At 49.6% G+C, this 14,834-nt stretch overlaps 2 protein-coding genes across 2 annotated transcripts; both read right to left on the bottom strand.

Moving 5' to 3' along the window:
* Nucleotides 1–1,075: 1,075 nt before the first annotated feature.
* Nucleotides 1,076–3,226, bottom strand: LOC122374291 (collagen alpha-3(V) chain-like). The gene has a single exon (XM_043352944.1). It carries the CDS (start codon nucleotides 3,074–3,076, stop codon nucleotides 1,076–1,078), a length of 2,001 nt encoding a protein of 666 aa, XP_043208879.1. The 5' UTR covers nucleotides 3,077–3,226.
* Nucleotides 3,227–3,345: 119 nt separating this feature from the next.
* On the bottom strand, nucleotides 3,346–13,357 carry LOC122374290 (chorion peroxidase-like). Its single transcript, XM_043352943.1, has 6 exons — nucleotides 13,239–13,357; nucleotides 4,974–5,146; nucleotides 4,372–4,773; nucleotides 4,084–4,225; nucleotides 3,405–3,817; nucleotides 3,346–3,358 (listed from the first exon to the last, which is right to left on the bottom strand). The coding sequence occupies exons 1-6, from the start codon at nucleotides 13,287–13,289 to the stop codon at nucleotides 3,346–3,348; spliced, it is 1,194 nt and encodes a 397-aa protein (XP_043208878.1). The 5' UTR covers nucleotides 13,290–13,357.
* Nucleotides 13,358–14,834: the final 1,477 nt, after the last annotated feature.

The following is a 14,834-nucleotide window of genomic DNA, read 5'->3' as shown; positions in this document are numbered from 1 at the left end:
CTGACCCCAAGGACTGCCCTGCCTGTCCCATAGAATCGCATTTGGCATATAAAATGGACCATAAAACATGCATCACATGATATTTTTAATTTGTGACCCTCAGTGACCTGACCTCTGTGACCTGACCTGGTATCAGTGACCTCAAATAGCAAAATATATGTTTGGCGAACATTTCCCCATCGATAATTTTCAATGAAATGCATTTTACTCGATTTTACAACGCATTTCTTGAAATGCCTGTAAACGGTGAAAATTCGACCTTTGACCTGACCTGTGACGTCATCGGTTTGACCTAGGACAATGAAATTCAGTCGCAAGGTAGTTCCCCATTGGGGCTATCCAACGCCGTTTGCCGCTTGTCGCTATGTTGCGTGGTTCTCGAGATCTTAGGGGGGGGGGGGCAAAATGCCCCCCCCCCATCAGACCGCGTTGCTCGGCAGACCCCATCAGGGCGCGGGTTAATAGAAACGATAATTTCATAGTATAACTTTTGAAGAGGGAAAATATCTGCAATACCTAGTTCCTTTCCATACTACAATCAACAATTTTGTCATTGCACCAACCAAAGAACAGATGTATGAATTTATCCTTTTTTTGCACTGATGTGCCCCACTCTCCCCTATGCCATCAGAAATGGTACCGGTTTACCCCGGACCATGCTGCAGGAAGGGTACCGATGGACCCGTGACCATTCCAACAGAAAGGACCCCGGTTGACCCGAGACCTAAACATTGGGAGCCGTTGGATTCCTGTCGTAAAGAGCGGCAAGCGTATTTTCTGTGAAACCATACCTCTTTTATGGCTAAACGCTAGGAAGTCGGTCTAACTCCTCCTTTCCCTTCCCTATCCTTCTTATTCCGTCAAAGGGGAAAAAGTAAATGCCAGCGATGACATTGGTGATGAAGCAATACTGGTGATGAGGAGCACGGAGCCGAAACTTCATGATGAAACAAGGCAAATACAAGCAGCTCATTTATTCGACAGTGATAGTTATGGAACCATGCAAAGCGCAAGCATCCGAGCATAGCTACATTTTGCAGGTATTTATCATGGTCTGATGTTACTGTATGAACACCTAAAACACGTCCAGGCTGACCCGTGGGATGGCCGCCGCGGTACAAAGCGTCATCTTGTTGTGCGCACTGATGGGCTCGAGCACGAGTGGCAGCACACCATCCCGTCCACCGGGCTGGTTGTCGCAGAGAAGGCGAGCCAGACTGGCCTTCTGCACCTCGGCCAACTGAGCGCCACTCAGTGCGCGGTCGTAGAAGAACCGGTCACCATCGCGCGCCCTGCGGAACTGCTCTTCAATGATACATTGGAAGGCGGGCCCCACCCTGGCGGCCGGCGCCCGGCCCTCCAGCACGCCGCCCACCCAGAGGTCGATATCTCGCGGACTGCCGTAGACGGACTGCAGGGCACCCAGCTCTGGCTGCGGCACCACGCCCTCCAGGTCGGTCCAGACGCTGACGTTGGTGCCCGTGCACAGCTCGCGCACGTCAGCGAACGTCGGCAGACCCAGCTCCCTGCCGCGCAGCACGTGCGCTGCCGCCTCCTCGGCCGGCTCAGAGTTCGTCTGTCCGCCGCCGCCGTTCCTCAGCCGTCTGCTAAAGCCAGATGCTGCGGCCAGACCCTGCACCGCGTCCAGGAAAGAGCGCCTCCTGCTCTTACTGTCCTCGCGTTCGGCCGGAGCTGTCGCAGCGGAGCGTTGCCAGAACCTGAAGGCTGCGGCTGCAAACTCAACATTCACTGTGGGGTCGTCATCGAGACTGGTCGCTATGGACAGACGCTGGCCTGCCGCGGCGCCCAGCACGTGCGGCAGATACTCGCGGTAGATGATGTGCTGCCACTCGGCGATAACCACGCGGCGAGCCAGCTGGAAGATGCGCTCGTCCTCCCAGTCGCGATGGTTGCGCCGGACCGCGTCAGCCACCCGGTTGTGCTCACGGAGAAGGATCTGGTGAAGCTGATCGGACGACACCTCGAGGGTGTGGCGCTGAGCGGGGAGACGTCGCGGGCGGAACAGCGACGCCGAGCCGCGGTAGCTGCCGCGCGGCGAGCTCCAACTGGTCTGAGGAGCGCCATAGTGGCTGGAGGGAGGTGGTGGCGGAGCGCCATAATCTGGGGAGGGCGGTGCAGAATAAGATGGATGCGGAGCTCCGTATTGGCTGGACGGTTTGTCCACGTATATGTACTTTACGATGCCAGGCGGTCCCGCAGGGCCTCTTTCGCCCTTCATGCCAGGACTGCCAGTGTCACCTTTAGAGCCCTTAGGCCCAGCTGGTCCCTGCGGGCCATCATTTCCCATCTTTCCCTTATCACCCTTTTCTCCCTGACTCCCCTTTTCACCACGATCTCCTTTCATTCCTTGATCTCCCTTGGGTCCCATCATTCCTTTCATTCCTTGGTCGCCCTTTGCTCCTTGATCCCCTTTCATGCCATCATCTCCTTTTGGGCCCTTAGGTCCCGTATCTCCCTTCATTCCATCTGGACCTTGATCACCCTTCATTCCCTTAGCTCCATCATTGCCCTTCATTCCAACATCTCCTTTATCTCCCTTAGGACCAGTGTCTCCCTTTTGCCCCGTCGGCCCTGGACCCCCTTTCATGCCCTTCGCTCCTTTCATTCCATCTTGACCTGTATCTCCTTTTTGACCCGGTTCGCCTGGGGCGCCTGGCTGACCTTGCGGACCTCGTCTACCCCGCGGTCCCTCTGGTCCCTCGTCCCCTCTGCTGCCCTTCGGACCTACCTCGCCTTTCATGCCTGGTGGACCTTTCATACCCTTCATGCCTGGTTGTCCCGGCATGCCTTTTTGTCCTGGAAGTCCGGGCTTTCCAGGTGGCCCCTCCACACCTTTCATGCCCGGTGGCCCTTCAGCGCCCTTTTGGCCCGGTGTTCCTTTCATTCCGTCCATACCTGGGTCTCCTTTCATGCCCTTCATTCCTGGAAACCCGTCCTTTCCCTTCATTCCCGGTGGACCCTGCATTCCTTTCATACCGGGTAGGCCTTTCATCCCTGGCCCTCCCTTGGGTCCTGGTGTACCCGGTTCGCCTCGGTCTCCTTTCATACCCGGCATGCCCTTATCACCTTTGTTTCCCTTCGGGCGCTTTGTAGTCAAACTTCTTACGTCGTCGCCACCAGTGATCCCCTCAGAGCCTGACTGGGAAGCCCTAAACGAGAACTGGTTCTGCTCAGCGCTCCTTGACGGAGTGATGTAGCTTCCAGGCGGCGGGCTGAGCTCGGCCTGCGCAGACCTGCGCAGCCTCAGGTGCTCTTCAGAACCCGCAAACAGATCATTGTCCAGGGAGAGCTCGCGCTGCTGCTGCTGGCGCCCGCGGTCGGCCCTCAGCCTGCCACCCTGGAAGGTGCGCAGTCGTCGCCCAGCGGCGGCAGAACCTCCGTACACCATCTCCAGATCCAGGTAGGCTGAGGCCTCCGAAAGCGGCGCCGCAGGCCGCATCACGCAGTCGAGCGGCTGCGCCGGCAGCAAGCGCACAAAGTTGACGCAGCTGGTGTCCATGTGCAGCGGCAGACAGGCCGGGTGGTGCTCCGTGCAGCAGTCGGGCTCGCGGCCGTCCTCCAGCCGGAATGGTGCCGTGCGGGCCAGGTCCAGTCCGATGAACTCGGAGAGCGTGGACGCCCACCGACTGAGCGGCTCGGCCAGAGGCTGGTGCGCCACCAGAGAGCCCACCAGTGCCGCCGGCGGCAGCGGCGAGCCGTCTGACGCCAGTGAACGGGGCTCGAAGAACAGGTGGTCCTCGTAGGTGGCGCCGGTCAGCCGTCCCAGTCCCGTCAGCGCTCGGCCGAGGAACGGGCTCTGACGGAACAGTGGTCGTCTATCCGTTAGCGGAGTTCATTGATAGTGATAGGAACAACTGATTGTGCTGGATATCGGTAAATTATTGCTAAAACACACAGGAGGGCTGAAGTTTCACGTCTTTGAGGGTCAGTTTATCAAATCAGATTTTACATAACATGCATATAACTATTTACATAGGCCATTGCATCAATAAATATGAAGCTTTACATATGATGTATAATCCAATTCCAAGTGTCACGGCGAGGTACGGTCCCGCCACTCACCTCCGGGTGGTTGCAGTCTCCACTCAGGGATCGGTTCTCTGCGCCAACGTCCCCGCACGGTACGTCCAGCTCCGGGCTCTCACAGCCGGGCAGCAGCATCGCTGACTGGTCGCCGACCGCCGTGATGTCAGACTGCACAGCGCTGTCGGTCAAACCAGGAATGAACGCTAGGTTTACCTTGCATCATCGCAGTGCACGTTAGTTATTTCAAACTGCATGTAAATAGCTGCCGTTTCATGTGGTATAGGAACGTATACAAAACTCAGGTTTATCGCGGAGAACACTCACAGCCTACTCTGGTTGTTGATCGCCTGGATGGTGAGGAACCGCTCCAGACCCAGTCTGCCGAGCTGCTGCATCAGCATGGAGTCCTCATCGGAGCCTTCTGGCAGCGGGTCCATCATGTCTGCCTGCTCGGCGCCCGGCCGGTGCAGCACGGCCGCCAGCCGCTCCTCCAGCTCGGCCAGTGCGTCCAGGTGCTGCGTGGCCTGCCACTGTGCCTCCCGCAGGTTCACCGCCTCGGCAGGCGGCGCCAGTAGCGTGCTCCGGCGGCCGGACAGAGGGCGCACCGCGGCCGGCGTTGGTGGCGCCCTCACTGGACAGCGGACACCGTCCGAACCATCCGGTAGAGGGCAGCTCAGCTGAGAGTCCGAGTCGACCGGCTGGCACAGGACCGGCGCCCGGCAGACGCTGGTGGAGGTCAGACCAGGTCAGAGGCCAGGTGGAAGGGTTGACATTATATCAGCGGACACATGACGGCATTGAACAGTATCAGTGGCAGCTGGAATTAGTGGTGGGCTCAATTCTACAGTCTGGTGCTCTTAGAAGAAAGATCACATTCATTCCTCTATACGCCGAAATCTCGCCAAAAATTTGAGCAGTGCGATTACCTGTTGAGGCGATCACCATCTTCGCAGCACACTCCCTCCTGGCCCGAGGGTAGCGTGCAGTTGGTACGGATGCCTCCAGAAGACAGCGGTGTCGAGCACTGGCCGGGCGTCACACAGCTGGCGCACTGGGGTGACAGGGAATCCACCTGTCCCCAGCAGGAGGCCACCAGCAGCTAGCAGAGACGGGGAAAGCTAGATCAAGCACATCAACGCACCACCAAGGAAAGAAAACCAGCCCACAGGCCGGGCGTATGACAGTGTATATCAGCTAGGAAAGCCTTTCTTAGTAACATGAAATGCCACCTGCATAGTGAGCCCTCCACAGGTTATAACGAGAGGCGGAAAATATTGCACCAATTCTTCGCCCTCCTTGCCGGCGAGGAGGGGCTCATGTAGGTCTCATGAAAAGCCTGATTTCACCCGATGCCTAGCGACATATTTAAGCTGCACCACTGATATCTTTTGTTTTATCGATTTCTCGGAACACGCCATAGGGACATAAAAATTGGACGAAAAGCTCCTACTGCATATCAGTCACTGCCTCTCCTACTGTCAAACATGGTTGTACTATTTCACGAGCTTATATATGGTTTGAATGGAGGCGAAACTGTGAGAGTAGTCATAACGTCTCGCTCGGGAGTCGGGACGTAAGAAGAAAACCGATAGGACCAACAGGCAACAACATTCACAGCTGGTAAAATTTGGTAGCTTTCTCAAAACATTCCTAGCCAATTTGTTTAAAAAAAAAAAATAGACGGCTATATTGCGCAGAATGGCTTCCAGCTTCCCGATGTCTCTGACGGGGCAGTTAACCCGCGCCCCACTGGTCTGTGTATAACACGCCCCTCGGGGGGGGGGGGCCCTCCTAACTCTGAAACTACTGGGTAGATCGTCAAAATTCAAACTGCATCTGATAGCCCCGGAAAAACTGTCATGCGAAAACCTAATTTCATTGACCTCGAGGTCACCGATGACGTCACAGATCAGGTCAAATTAAAATTATCGATATTTGGCTTGCCTCACTTTTTGGGCTCTGGCTGCCGTTTTACAAGTCAGATCCGGCTGATTTTTGGTTTACACACTCGTGAACAGATGCTTAAGATACCCTAAGGGTACCAAACTTGTACTTTGATTTTCAGGTCAGGGTCAGGTCATCATAGGTCACGGAAATCTTATGTCATAAGTTGGTCACGTGACACATGTTTTATGGTCCATTTAGGTCAAAGATTTCGAATTCGGTGTTGCCTGTGTCATTTGAGGCCATTTTCATCTGAATATAGCTGAGGTCAGGTCACTTTCAGGTAAAAAAGGTCAAATTTCAAAGTTGAATTGTTTTTTGATTTTTTTTTAATTTTGAAAGCTTCAAAGCGATCGGTCACTCGGTGTAGCTATGACAGACATTGAAACTTTTTATGAGGTGAGGTCACTTCAAGTGACCTGGTGACCTGACCTTGTATGACCTCGGTCTGAAATTTTCACAACATGTGTAGAATTGATGTATGATAAGGTGTACCAAACACGGCGGCGCGGAGCGCCGCCGTTTTTTGAGATATTCGCGAAAAACCACAAGGGGGGTGTTCAAACACCCCCCAGCACGGCGCGGGTTAACAGTCGGGTTTGCTCGATTATAATGATGTAGCGCTCATTGCAAAAGCTGCAATATGCACACAATATACACTTGATTGCTATATCAATGCTGCGTCATAATTGTTAAATTCTTACCAATTATGTAAAGCCCCACTGTATATTTTGTCAGGGCACTTCATGGTAGTGCGCATTGATCTCAGGCAGTTGGACAAGATATCCCGCATTTCATGTAGATAATGAAAAATAAGCTGATACAATCTTTTCATTCACTGCAGAAATGCAATAAACCAATAGATGTTCACGTCCATCAGATATCGATCGACAAAAACGCACCAGTAACGAGATGTCGCAGACGGATTGTATCCTCAGGTTATAGTTTTATTGTACATGGATGATGAACGACTGGCCTCGGTAATCCGCGCTCACTGAAACTCCCGTTATCCGTCAATCAGATAAGTGCCGGGCGCTGTGGGATATGGCAGCGGCCCTGCGGCGGCGCGCTCGGCTCTGTCCGGCGGCCATTGCTGCACTAATCTCGGCTCACTGACTGCCGAATACCCCCGGCACCGACTTCGCCGTGCTACCCCAGAAAATGAGACCATCCTGTGCGTCTGACATGGCAGACCTTCGTCAGCATTAGAACGAATAGCGGACATGTCTACAATTTTCTGACGTCGATAAATACTTCAGTTGGTAGACGGCTGTTGGTTGAAGCTATCGGCAATTTTATTAACGGGATTCGCTTGACACAGGTATGTGGAATTGCGAATTCATCCACGTTTTTGCCTTTTCCAGCTTTTCTTTGGTTCCAAACCTAAGAGACCCATGACCTGAATTTCAAGGCTCCCAATGAAACACGCATTTCAAGCGAATCAAGGAACTCCACGACTGACATCGGCATTCTTTACCTGCGTGCCGATTTTGAATTGTCTGCATTGGCTGAGAGCCTCGTGTGATAATATTATGGGTTTGAATTACCCTCATACATGTAAATTGTACGTCTTCCATGTTGTACGCATCCTCATAGATAGTGATCCTATATGTTTTGATACGATCTCTATGAGCATTCTTTATAAAACATCAGGAAGCTACACAATTAAAATTCAAATTAAAAAAACAAATGCAAGAAACAAACCCGAAGTCTGATAATAAATAACATTCATTTTTTCTCAAATGTAGTCAAAAGTAAAAAGGCAACGGTTTCTATGATACGATCAAATGGGATGATTGATGCCATGATTTGAGAATGAGCTCTGCCTGTAAATGCTATACCTTTTCTATTGAAATTTTACATTTCCTTTACCACCACCCAGCATCAGGTGACCTCATCAGGTGATCAGAAGTGCATGCTCTTTCTCTGTCCCAGCTGCACCCTTAAATTGAACAGCAACCTTTTCTACCTTTACATTGAAGTCGCGTCTCTCCCTGCTAGAAAATGGAAGGAATACAACTTACAAGTAAAGGGGGAAAAGCCACGCATAGATTTTAGTGATAACGAACAAGAAGCAAAGTAGAAAAAACACTGAAATCAATTGAGGCTTCTGCAACCAACCCACCACCCGAAACGAGACGACTGTTTCAAGGTATCCCATTCAAATTTCTTAACCCGCGCCCTGCTGGGGGGGGGGTGTTTGAACACCCCCCTTGTGGTTTTTCGCGAATATCTCAAAAACGGCGGCGCGGAGCGCCGCCGTTTTTGGTACACCTTATCATACATCAATTCTACACATGGTGTTAAAATTTCAGACCAAGGTCATTCAAGGTCAGGTCACCAGGTCACTTGAAGTGACCTCACCTCATAAAAACTTTCAATGTCTGTCATAGCTACACCGAGTGACCGATCGCTTTGAAACTTTCAGCGATTGCTAAGAGCAATAGCATGTACAAAATGTATATCTCAGAAGTTTGATATCGATGACCTAAGGTCAGGTCAATTTTGCGACCTCCCCATTATAAGTCAATGGGAGAAAATTGAAATGCGCCTCTTTTGGATGAAAGACATTATAAACACTCCCAAACACCGAATTACAAGTGGTTTAGACACACTGAACTTGAAAATGGTGTCCGTGACCCTTGTTTATGCCCTGAGGTCATCTTAGGTCACGAATGGTATCTAACAGTTTTTCGCAAATAACTTTTGATAGAGGCATGCTAGACCGATGAAAACGCCTTAGATGTGTTCAGCTCGACGATACGGATCGACTGATATGCAACATGACCCTTTCCGGTCAGGTCATGACCTTGACCTGAGGTCAAATTCTCAAGTTGACCTTTCAAGGTCAAGTCATAGTTCATTCGATGCGTCTTGACGAGAGAGACACGATGCCGGTAAAAGTAAGCTCGTTCAAGGCCTGGGTCAAAAGTTATTGCAGAAAAACTGTTTTCGGAAAAAATCGGCTATTTTTGCAGTTTTTGCCCCCTGCAGGCAAAACCGTTGACGTTAGGTCAAATCTGAGAGAATTACTCAGAAAGGGTGTTAATAGGCCGCTGTCGAATGCGTTTTTCCGCGGCGCTGTAGCTCTATTGGTTCCCGAGTTATGCGTTGGCTTCTTGGAAATTTTCGACATTCGACCTGGAAATCGGCGAAATTTTGCCTTCAATGACCTCTGGTGACCTGACCTTTGACCTGACCAAAAAATTGACCGAAGTGATTTCGTCATTATTTGTTACGTTCTTTCGAACGCCGCCTTCCGCGTATCGCTACGTGGCCCAGGAGCCGAGTTACAAGGGGGGGGGGGTGTTCAAACACCCCCCCCCCCCCAGCAGGGCGTGGAAATCCAGGACCCCCAGCAGGGCGCGGGTTAATGATGATGCGGAAGTGTTTATCTTAATTTGGCTTGCAATACTTAGTGTAATAAGTGTTTTCTAGGATTGCAAAACATGCCGATTGGTCTATTGGCTTTATAAAATGCAGAAAAACGAGATAACTCTGTGGAACCCCTCCCGTCATGTGCGCGGGGTTTCCAAACATCGTTAACCGTGATGTAACGTTGTTCTTTGGACCAGAAAGTTAGGCAGCTGTCAATGTACATTTTGCTTGCTATATGTTTCTAGATAAGTTTAGATTGATCTTAGGTCGCTTAACCCGCGCATGACTGGGGGCTCTACAGAGCCCCTCCCCCTTCCGTTTTCAGCAATATCGTCGAACTAAACCGTTTGACGGATCAACACAAAACTTGCGGTACCCTCAACGACATCCATTTGACACCTTGTGTTAACCCTCGCATGTGTAGGGGGGGGGGTCGGATGGACCCCCCATGGTTTTTCGCGAATAACTCGCGTAAAAAGCGGCCGATCGCGACGAAACTTTCAGTACCCTCGCATTGATCAATTTTACACCTACCCTGAAAATTTCAGGACCCTGACCCAAATGACCTTTGACCTGTGACCTCTTTTCCGAGACCATGTTTGGCCGGAATCGCGATTTCGCGTATGTCGGCTCGCACTAGCCGCGTGTTTGCAAGCTTTTCGTGGTTTCAAACGTTCAAACATGTTATTTGATGTTACTCCCGTGTGTGTCAAGGTCACCTGAAGGTCAGGTCAGGTCATTGACCTTTGGTGACCTCGGGTGACCTCGGGTCACTTTTTCGAGTTTTACATGTTTCTAGGCTAGTTTTTGGAGCTGAATTCGAATTTAGCAACCATTTGAACATTTACGAAGTAGTTTTGGTGACTTCGTAACATGTTACGAAGCTGTCAGAGGTGGTTGACACGTACTACGAATACCCGTCACGACGCCTACTGGTTGACCTGACCTGACCTGACCCGACCTGGTCTAAATGCTTCAAGACATCATCTGTGATCAAAACTAACACGATATTCGTGATCAGCACCCCGAAAAACCCCTTAGCAGCCACACTTTACGACTTTCTAAAAGGTCCCGATTTTCCCGACTTTGGGTCATTGACCTGACCTGGAAGGTCAACCAATGACCTAGGACCTTAAAATTGGGTATCATCGGCTTCCTCTCGTCACGGGCAACACGCTCGTTTTTTCCGCGAAGCTCTAGCTCGATCAGGGGCCAAACGGCAAGGGGGGGGGGGGTCCAACCGACCCCCCCCTACACATTAGAAGCTGGCAAACGCCGCACACATGCGAGGGTTAACCCGCGCACCGACGGGGGTCTGCGCCAACTTCGCACCGACCGGGGGGGGGGGGGCGGATGACCGCCCCCCGTGAGATCTCGAGAACGAAGCAAGATAGCGACAAGCGGTAAACGGCATCGGATACGCACGGTCAAGATCTACGATTTTTACCAAAGTCATTTTCAGGTCCGGGCAAAGATGACGTCACAGGGGTCGAAAAAGTCAAAATGGCGGCGCCAGATATGGAAAGAGTTTTTCTCGAATAAATTTCGAATTAGTCAAGATAGGAACAAACTAAGGGCATCATCGTGATCCTCTCGTCCATCCGCATCGAATGATATATATGTTGACCTCGAAAGGTCAAGGTCAAAGGTTGACCTCAGGTCACGTGACCTCGAGGTCATCATGTATATCATTCGATGCGTCTTGACGAGCTGAACACAATGAGACCACCCACGCGGCTGTATCTTGTTCCTGTACGGAGTTATTGGCCAAAAACCTTTGTGACCTTTGATGACGTCACATGACCTCACAGCTGTCCAACAGCAAAACAGACCTCAAGGTAGTGTCGGTTGATCGTATATGAAGTCATGTATGGTATATGTGGCCATTCCGACCCGTTTTAGTGGTAAAAACAGGGAGTTGATTTTTCCCCCATTGACTTATAATGGGGAGGTCGCGAAATTGACCTGACCTTAGGTCACCGATATCAAAATTCCGAGATATAAAAATTGTAGCTACTAATGACCTAATAACATCCTGCGACTTTCAAAGGCCTCGGACATCTACTGTAGCTCTGGCACGGTGACAAAGTTGCAAAAAAGTGACTTGAGGTTGGGTCATTCAAAGTGACCTGGTGACCTGACCTTAAATGGTAGGAGGTTCAAACTTGCACACCATGTGTAAAATTGATGAGGGAATAATCATACCAAATTTTGCGGCGCTGTGCGCCGCGGTTTTCCCGCTATTCGCGAAAAACCTCAGGGGGGCGGATATCCGCCCCCCGTCGGTGCGCGGGTTAAAACTTCAACTTTCTAGCTATCATAGTTTGGCCGGTAATGACGTTAGAGTCACGTCATTTCAGCCGATTTTGATGCAAAATATTGAAATACGGCAAACACTCAAGAGCTCTGTTTAAGCTAAATCCCATTTTTTGCATGAATTCACTACAAATACACGTAGCTATCAAACTGCTAACTCGAATTATCGAAAATTAGAAAATTTTGAAAAATATGGATTTACAATTACACAAAAAATGTTTTTTTGATTTTTTTTTTTCAAAAAAAAAGTTTTTGATTTTTCGCAAAAAACGGTAATAATGTGATAGAACACACACTGATAAACTACTCTAGCAAGTTTTAGCCTAATATCTTCAAAAATAGCCAGGTTATTTGCATTATTGTCAAAAGTTAACAGTTACATATTTTTCAAAACTATTGTTCAGTACGTGTTTGACATCGTAGAGCAACATAAATGGCACCATCGTATTTCTGAGCTAAATCTCCATCTGATAGACACCTTATTTGTTGAAAAACTTCATTTTCAAGATTTGACCTTTTCTGACCTGAAAGTGACCTGACCTCCGGTAAATTCAGCTGAAAATGACCTCAAATGACACAGACAACCTTGCTTTCGAAATCTACGAGTAAAATGGACCATGAAACATGCGTCACGTGACCGATACATGATATACAATTTTCATGACCTAGGACGACCTGCCTTGACCTGAAAAATTGGAAGCAAAAGTTTGGTACCCTCAGGGTATCTAAGGCATATATCAAGGAGTGCGTATACCAAAAATGAGCCTGATCGGACTTGTCAGTCGGCGGCCAGAGCCTAAATTGTAAACAAGCAAAAATGCCGATAATTTTTACTTTGACCTGACCTTTGACGTCATCGGTGACCTCAAGGTCAATGAAAATAGGTTTAGTTCGACAGTTTTTCCAGGTCTATCAGAAACCGTTTTAATTTTGACGATCGGCCCAGTAGTTTCGGAGATAGGAGGGAGGGGGGCTCTGGAGAGCCCCCCAGTCACTCGTGTTATTGAAAATACCCCAGTCATGCACGGGTTAAGGTTTTGAAATGGAAGGCCCTGTCGTCATTTTTAAACCATTAGAAAGGAATCATCATGGAGGTTGTGTCAGTACGGAAAAGTGGGGTCTAAGGTAGCCTGTAACATAAAAAGCTACAACTCAATCAGATACCTACATATATCACCATCAGTTCATTTATCAGGAGAGGCCTAACTGGAAAAAATCGTTGGTTTCCATGTCTTTTATATGGATATTACAAGACTTTTATGTTTTACACAAGCCGAATAAAGAAATCTAGAAATCTAGTAGCGCTGTATAGTGTACCTACTGGCCACTGGGCACAATTTTCATGGTGGAACACTACAAATTTCAGCATTAGCGCTTGAAAACAAATGGTCCATAATCCATATTCTTGCATTGGCATGGCATTTCTCCCTGTTCTCCTAACTGCTTTCTACCGTCGTGTTTCGAAATCCCGCTCTTGGGCACTTCAACTGTCGACTTTGACACTGCACAAACTCTTTTCGTGCTGAGCTGCCCGCGGTGGCCACCACACTCACCGCAGCGATGAAGGCAATCATGGCGCGCACCGCCGCGGTAGCGACGAACATGACGCGGTCCTCCGCGGGGACCGACGAGCTGACAGGGTCGACCGCCACCAGTTCAGTGTGGCTCCGCTATCCCACGGTCGCCATTTATACTCGGCCCGCTGAGACTGATAAAACTGGCGCTAATCCGACCGCGCTGTGTGGATGATTGTCTAATGGTCTGTCCTCACTGTGCAGATCCGTGTACGGTGGGTCACTGTCTGGAGATGATTACCATGATAGCTGGTCACTCCACGACCATATTTCTGCATGGTCATGGATCATATTATTATATTTTCCAGCGCCCCGTCAGCTACACTGTAAACCAAATTGACAAGTCTTGTGTAATATAACCAATCATCTCTTGGTATGTTTACTAACTGATACTTTTTAAACAAGCCGTTGTCTGGTGCATTGCTTGTCAGGTGACGACTACGAGTCAATAGTTACTATGCACACCAACTTCTCAGCATCCAGACCAACTCTACATTTGTTTCAACGTTTGTTTCTTAACCAGTTTTGGAAACCTGTTGCCGCCTAACTTGTACTGGTCAGCTGGTCAGCATACACATGGTCAGCTGCGCCTGACGTCAGACTTGGCGGACCAATCAGTGGTCGCCGCCCGCCGTTAGCGGGCCCCGGCGCGGCGGTTTCAAACCAGCAGTTGTCGCGCGGCCGCCGTGCAGCCTGGAGCAGCGACGAGGGCTGTTCCAGCATTTGTGCAGTAAAAAGTGAAATCTGTGAACTGTGGTTTTCGTGCTATGAGTGAGGCTCCCTCTGGCCTGCGGGACGCACTAATCGTGCCTATACCCGCGGTCGAGACGCCTCCCTTCCCCTGCGCGCGCAATGTAAGTGGGCCAGACCTGTGCAGTGTGCATGCACATGTGAGCAGATGTTTTGCGGTCGGTGTTTTTTTATATTTAAATACATTTATTTGCCTTTAATTCAACTCTTTGTATTTTTAACCTGATGGACATATATGGGCTGTAAAAGCTAATCTGGTTGGCGATCATGATTTATTCGAATTATCAGCGTAATCGTGCAACTGCATGATTGTTATGCTTAATGTTCAGGAAATATTCGTCATACGGGCATGTTACACTTCTGGCTTGATGCGGTGCACAAAACCATGTTCTTCCACATACGCAGCAGTTCTTGCTTCAAAGACTTATATGCTGACGGTGCACGATAGGTATACCTACTGGGTATACCTACCTCATGCATTTACCACATCCATTCGAAAATAGGTATGCACTCGGAATTGTCTCCAGTCAATAGTATTAATTACGTGACCGTAATAAATACTAATGATTCCAGAAACTTCCGAATGGATGTGGTGTATGCATTCATTGATTATATAACCCATCAGTTTTTCGTTTCTTGTCAGCGCAAGCCTTTGAGCAATAACTGATGCCAGTCATGGTTTTGTGCACCACTTGCAGCCAAAAAATAACCTGTCCGTATCGAAAATATTTCCTGATTCAGTATCGTGGTAATTGAAAACGAACGCGAATCGTAAGTTCTTAAGGTTATCAACGCAAACAAAGCGATTGTAAGGAAGAACAAGTT

The sequence above is a fragment of the Amphibalanus amphitrite genome, unplaced genomic scaffold (assembly GCF_019059575.1).
Source record: "Amphibalanus amphitrite isolate SeventyFive unplaced genomic scaffold, NRLGWU_Aamphi_draft 001635F_arrow, whole genome shotgun sequence".
Taxonomy (NCBI): Eukaryota; Metazoa; Arthropoda; class Thecostraca; order Balanomorpha; family Balanidae; genus Amphibalanus; species Amphibalanus amphitrite.
This window is presented reverse-complemented; position numbering and strand designations above follow the sequence as displayed.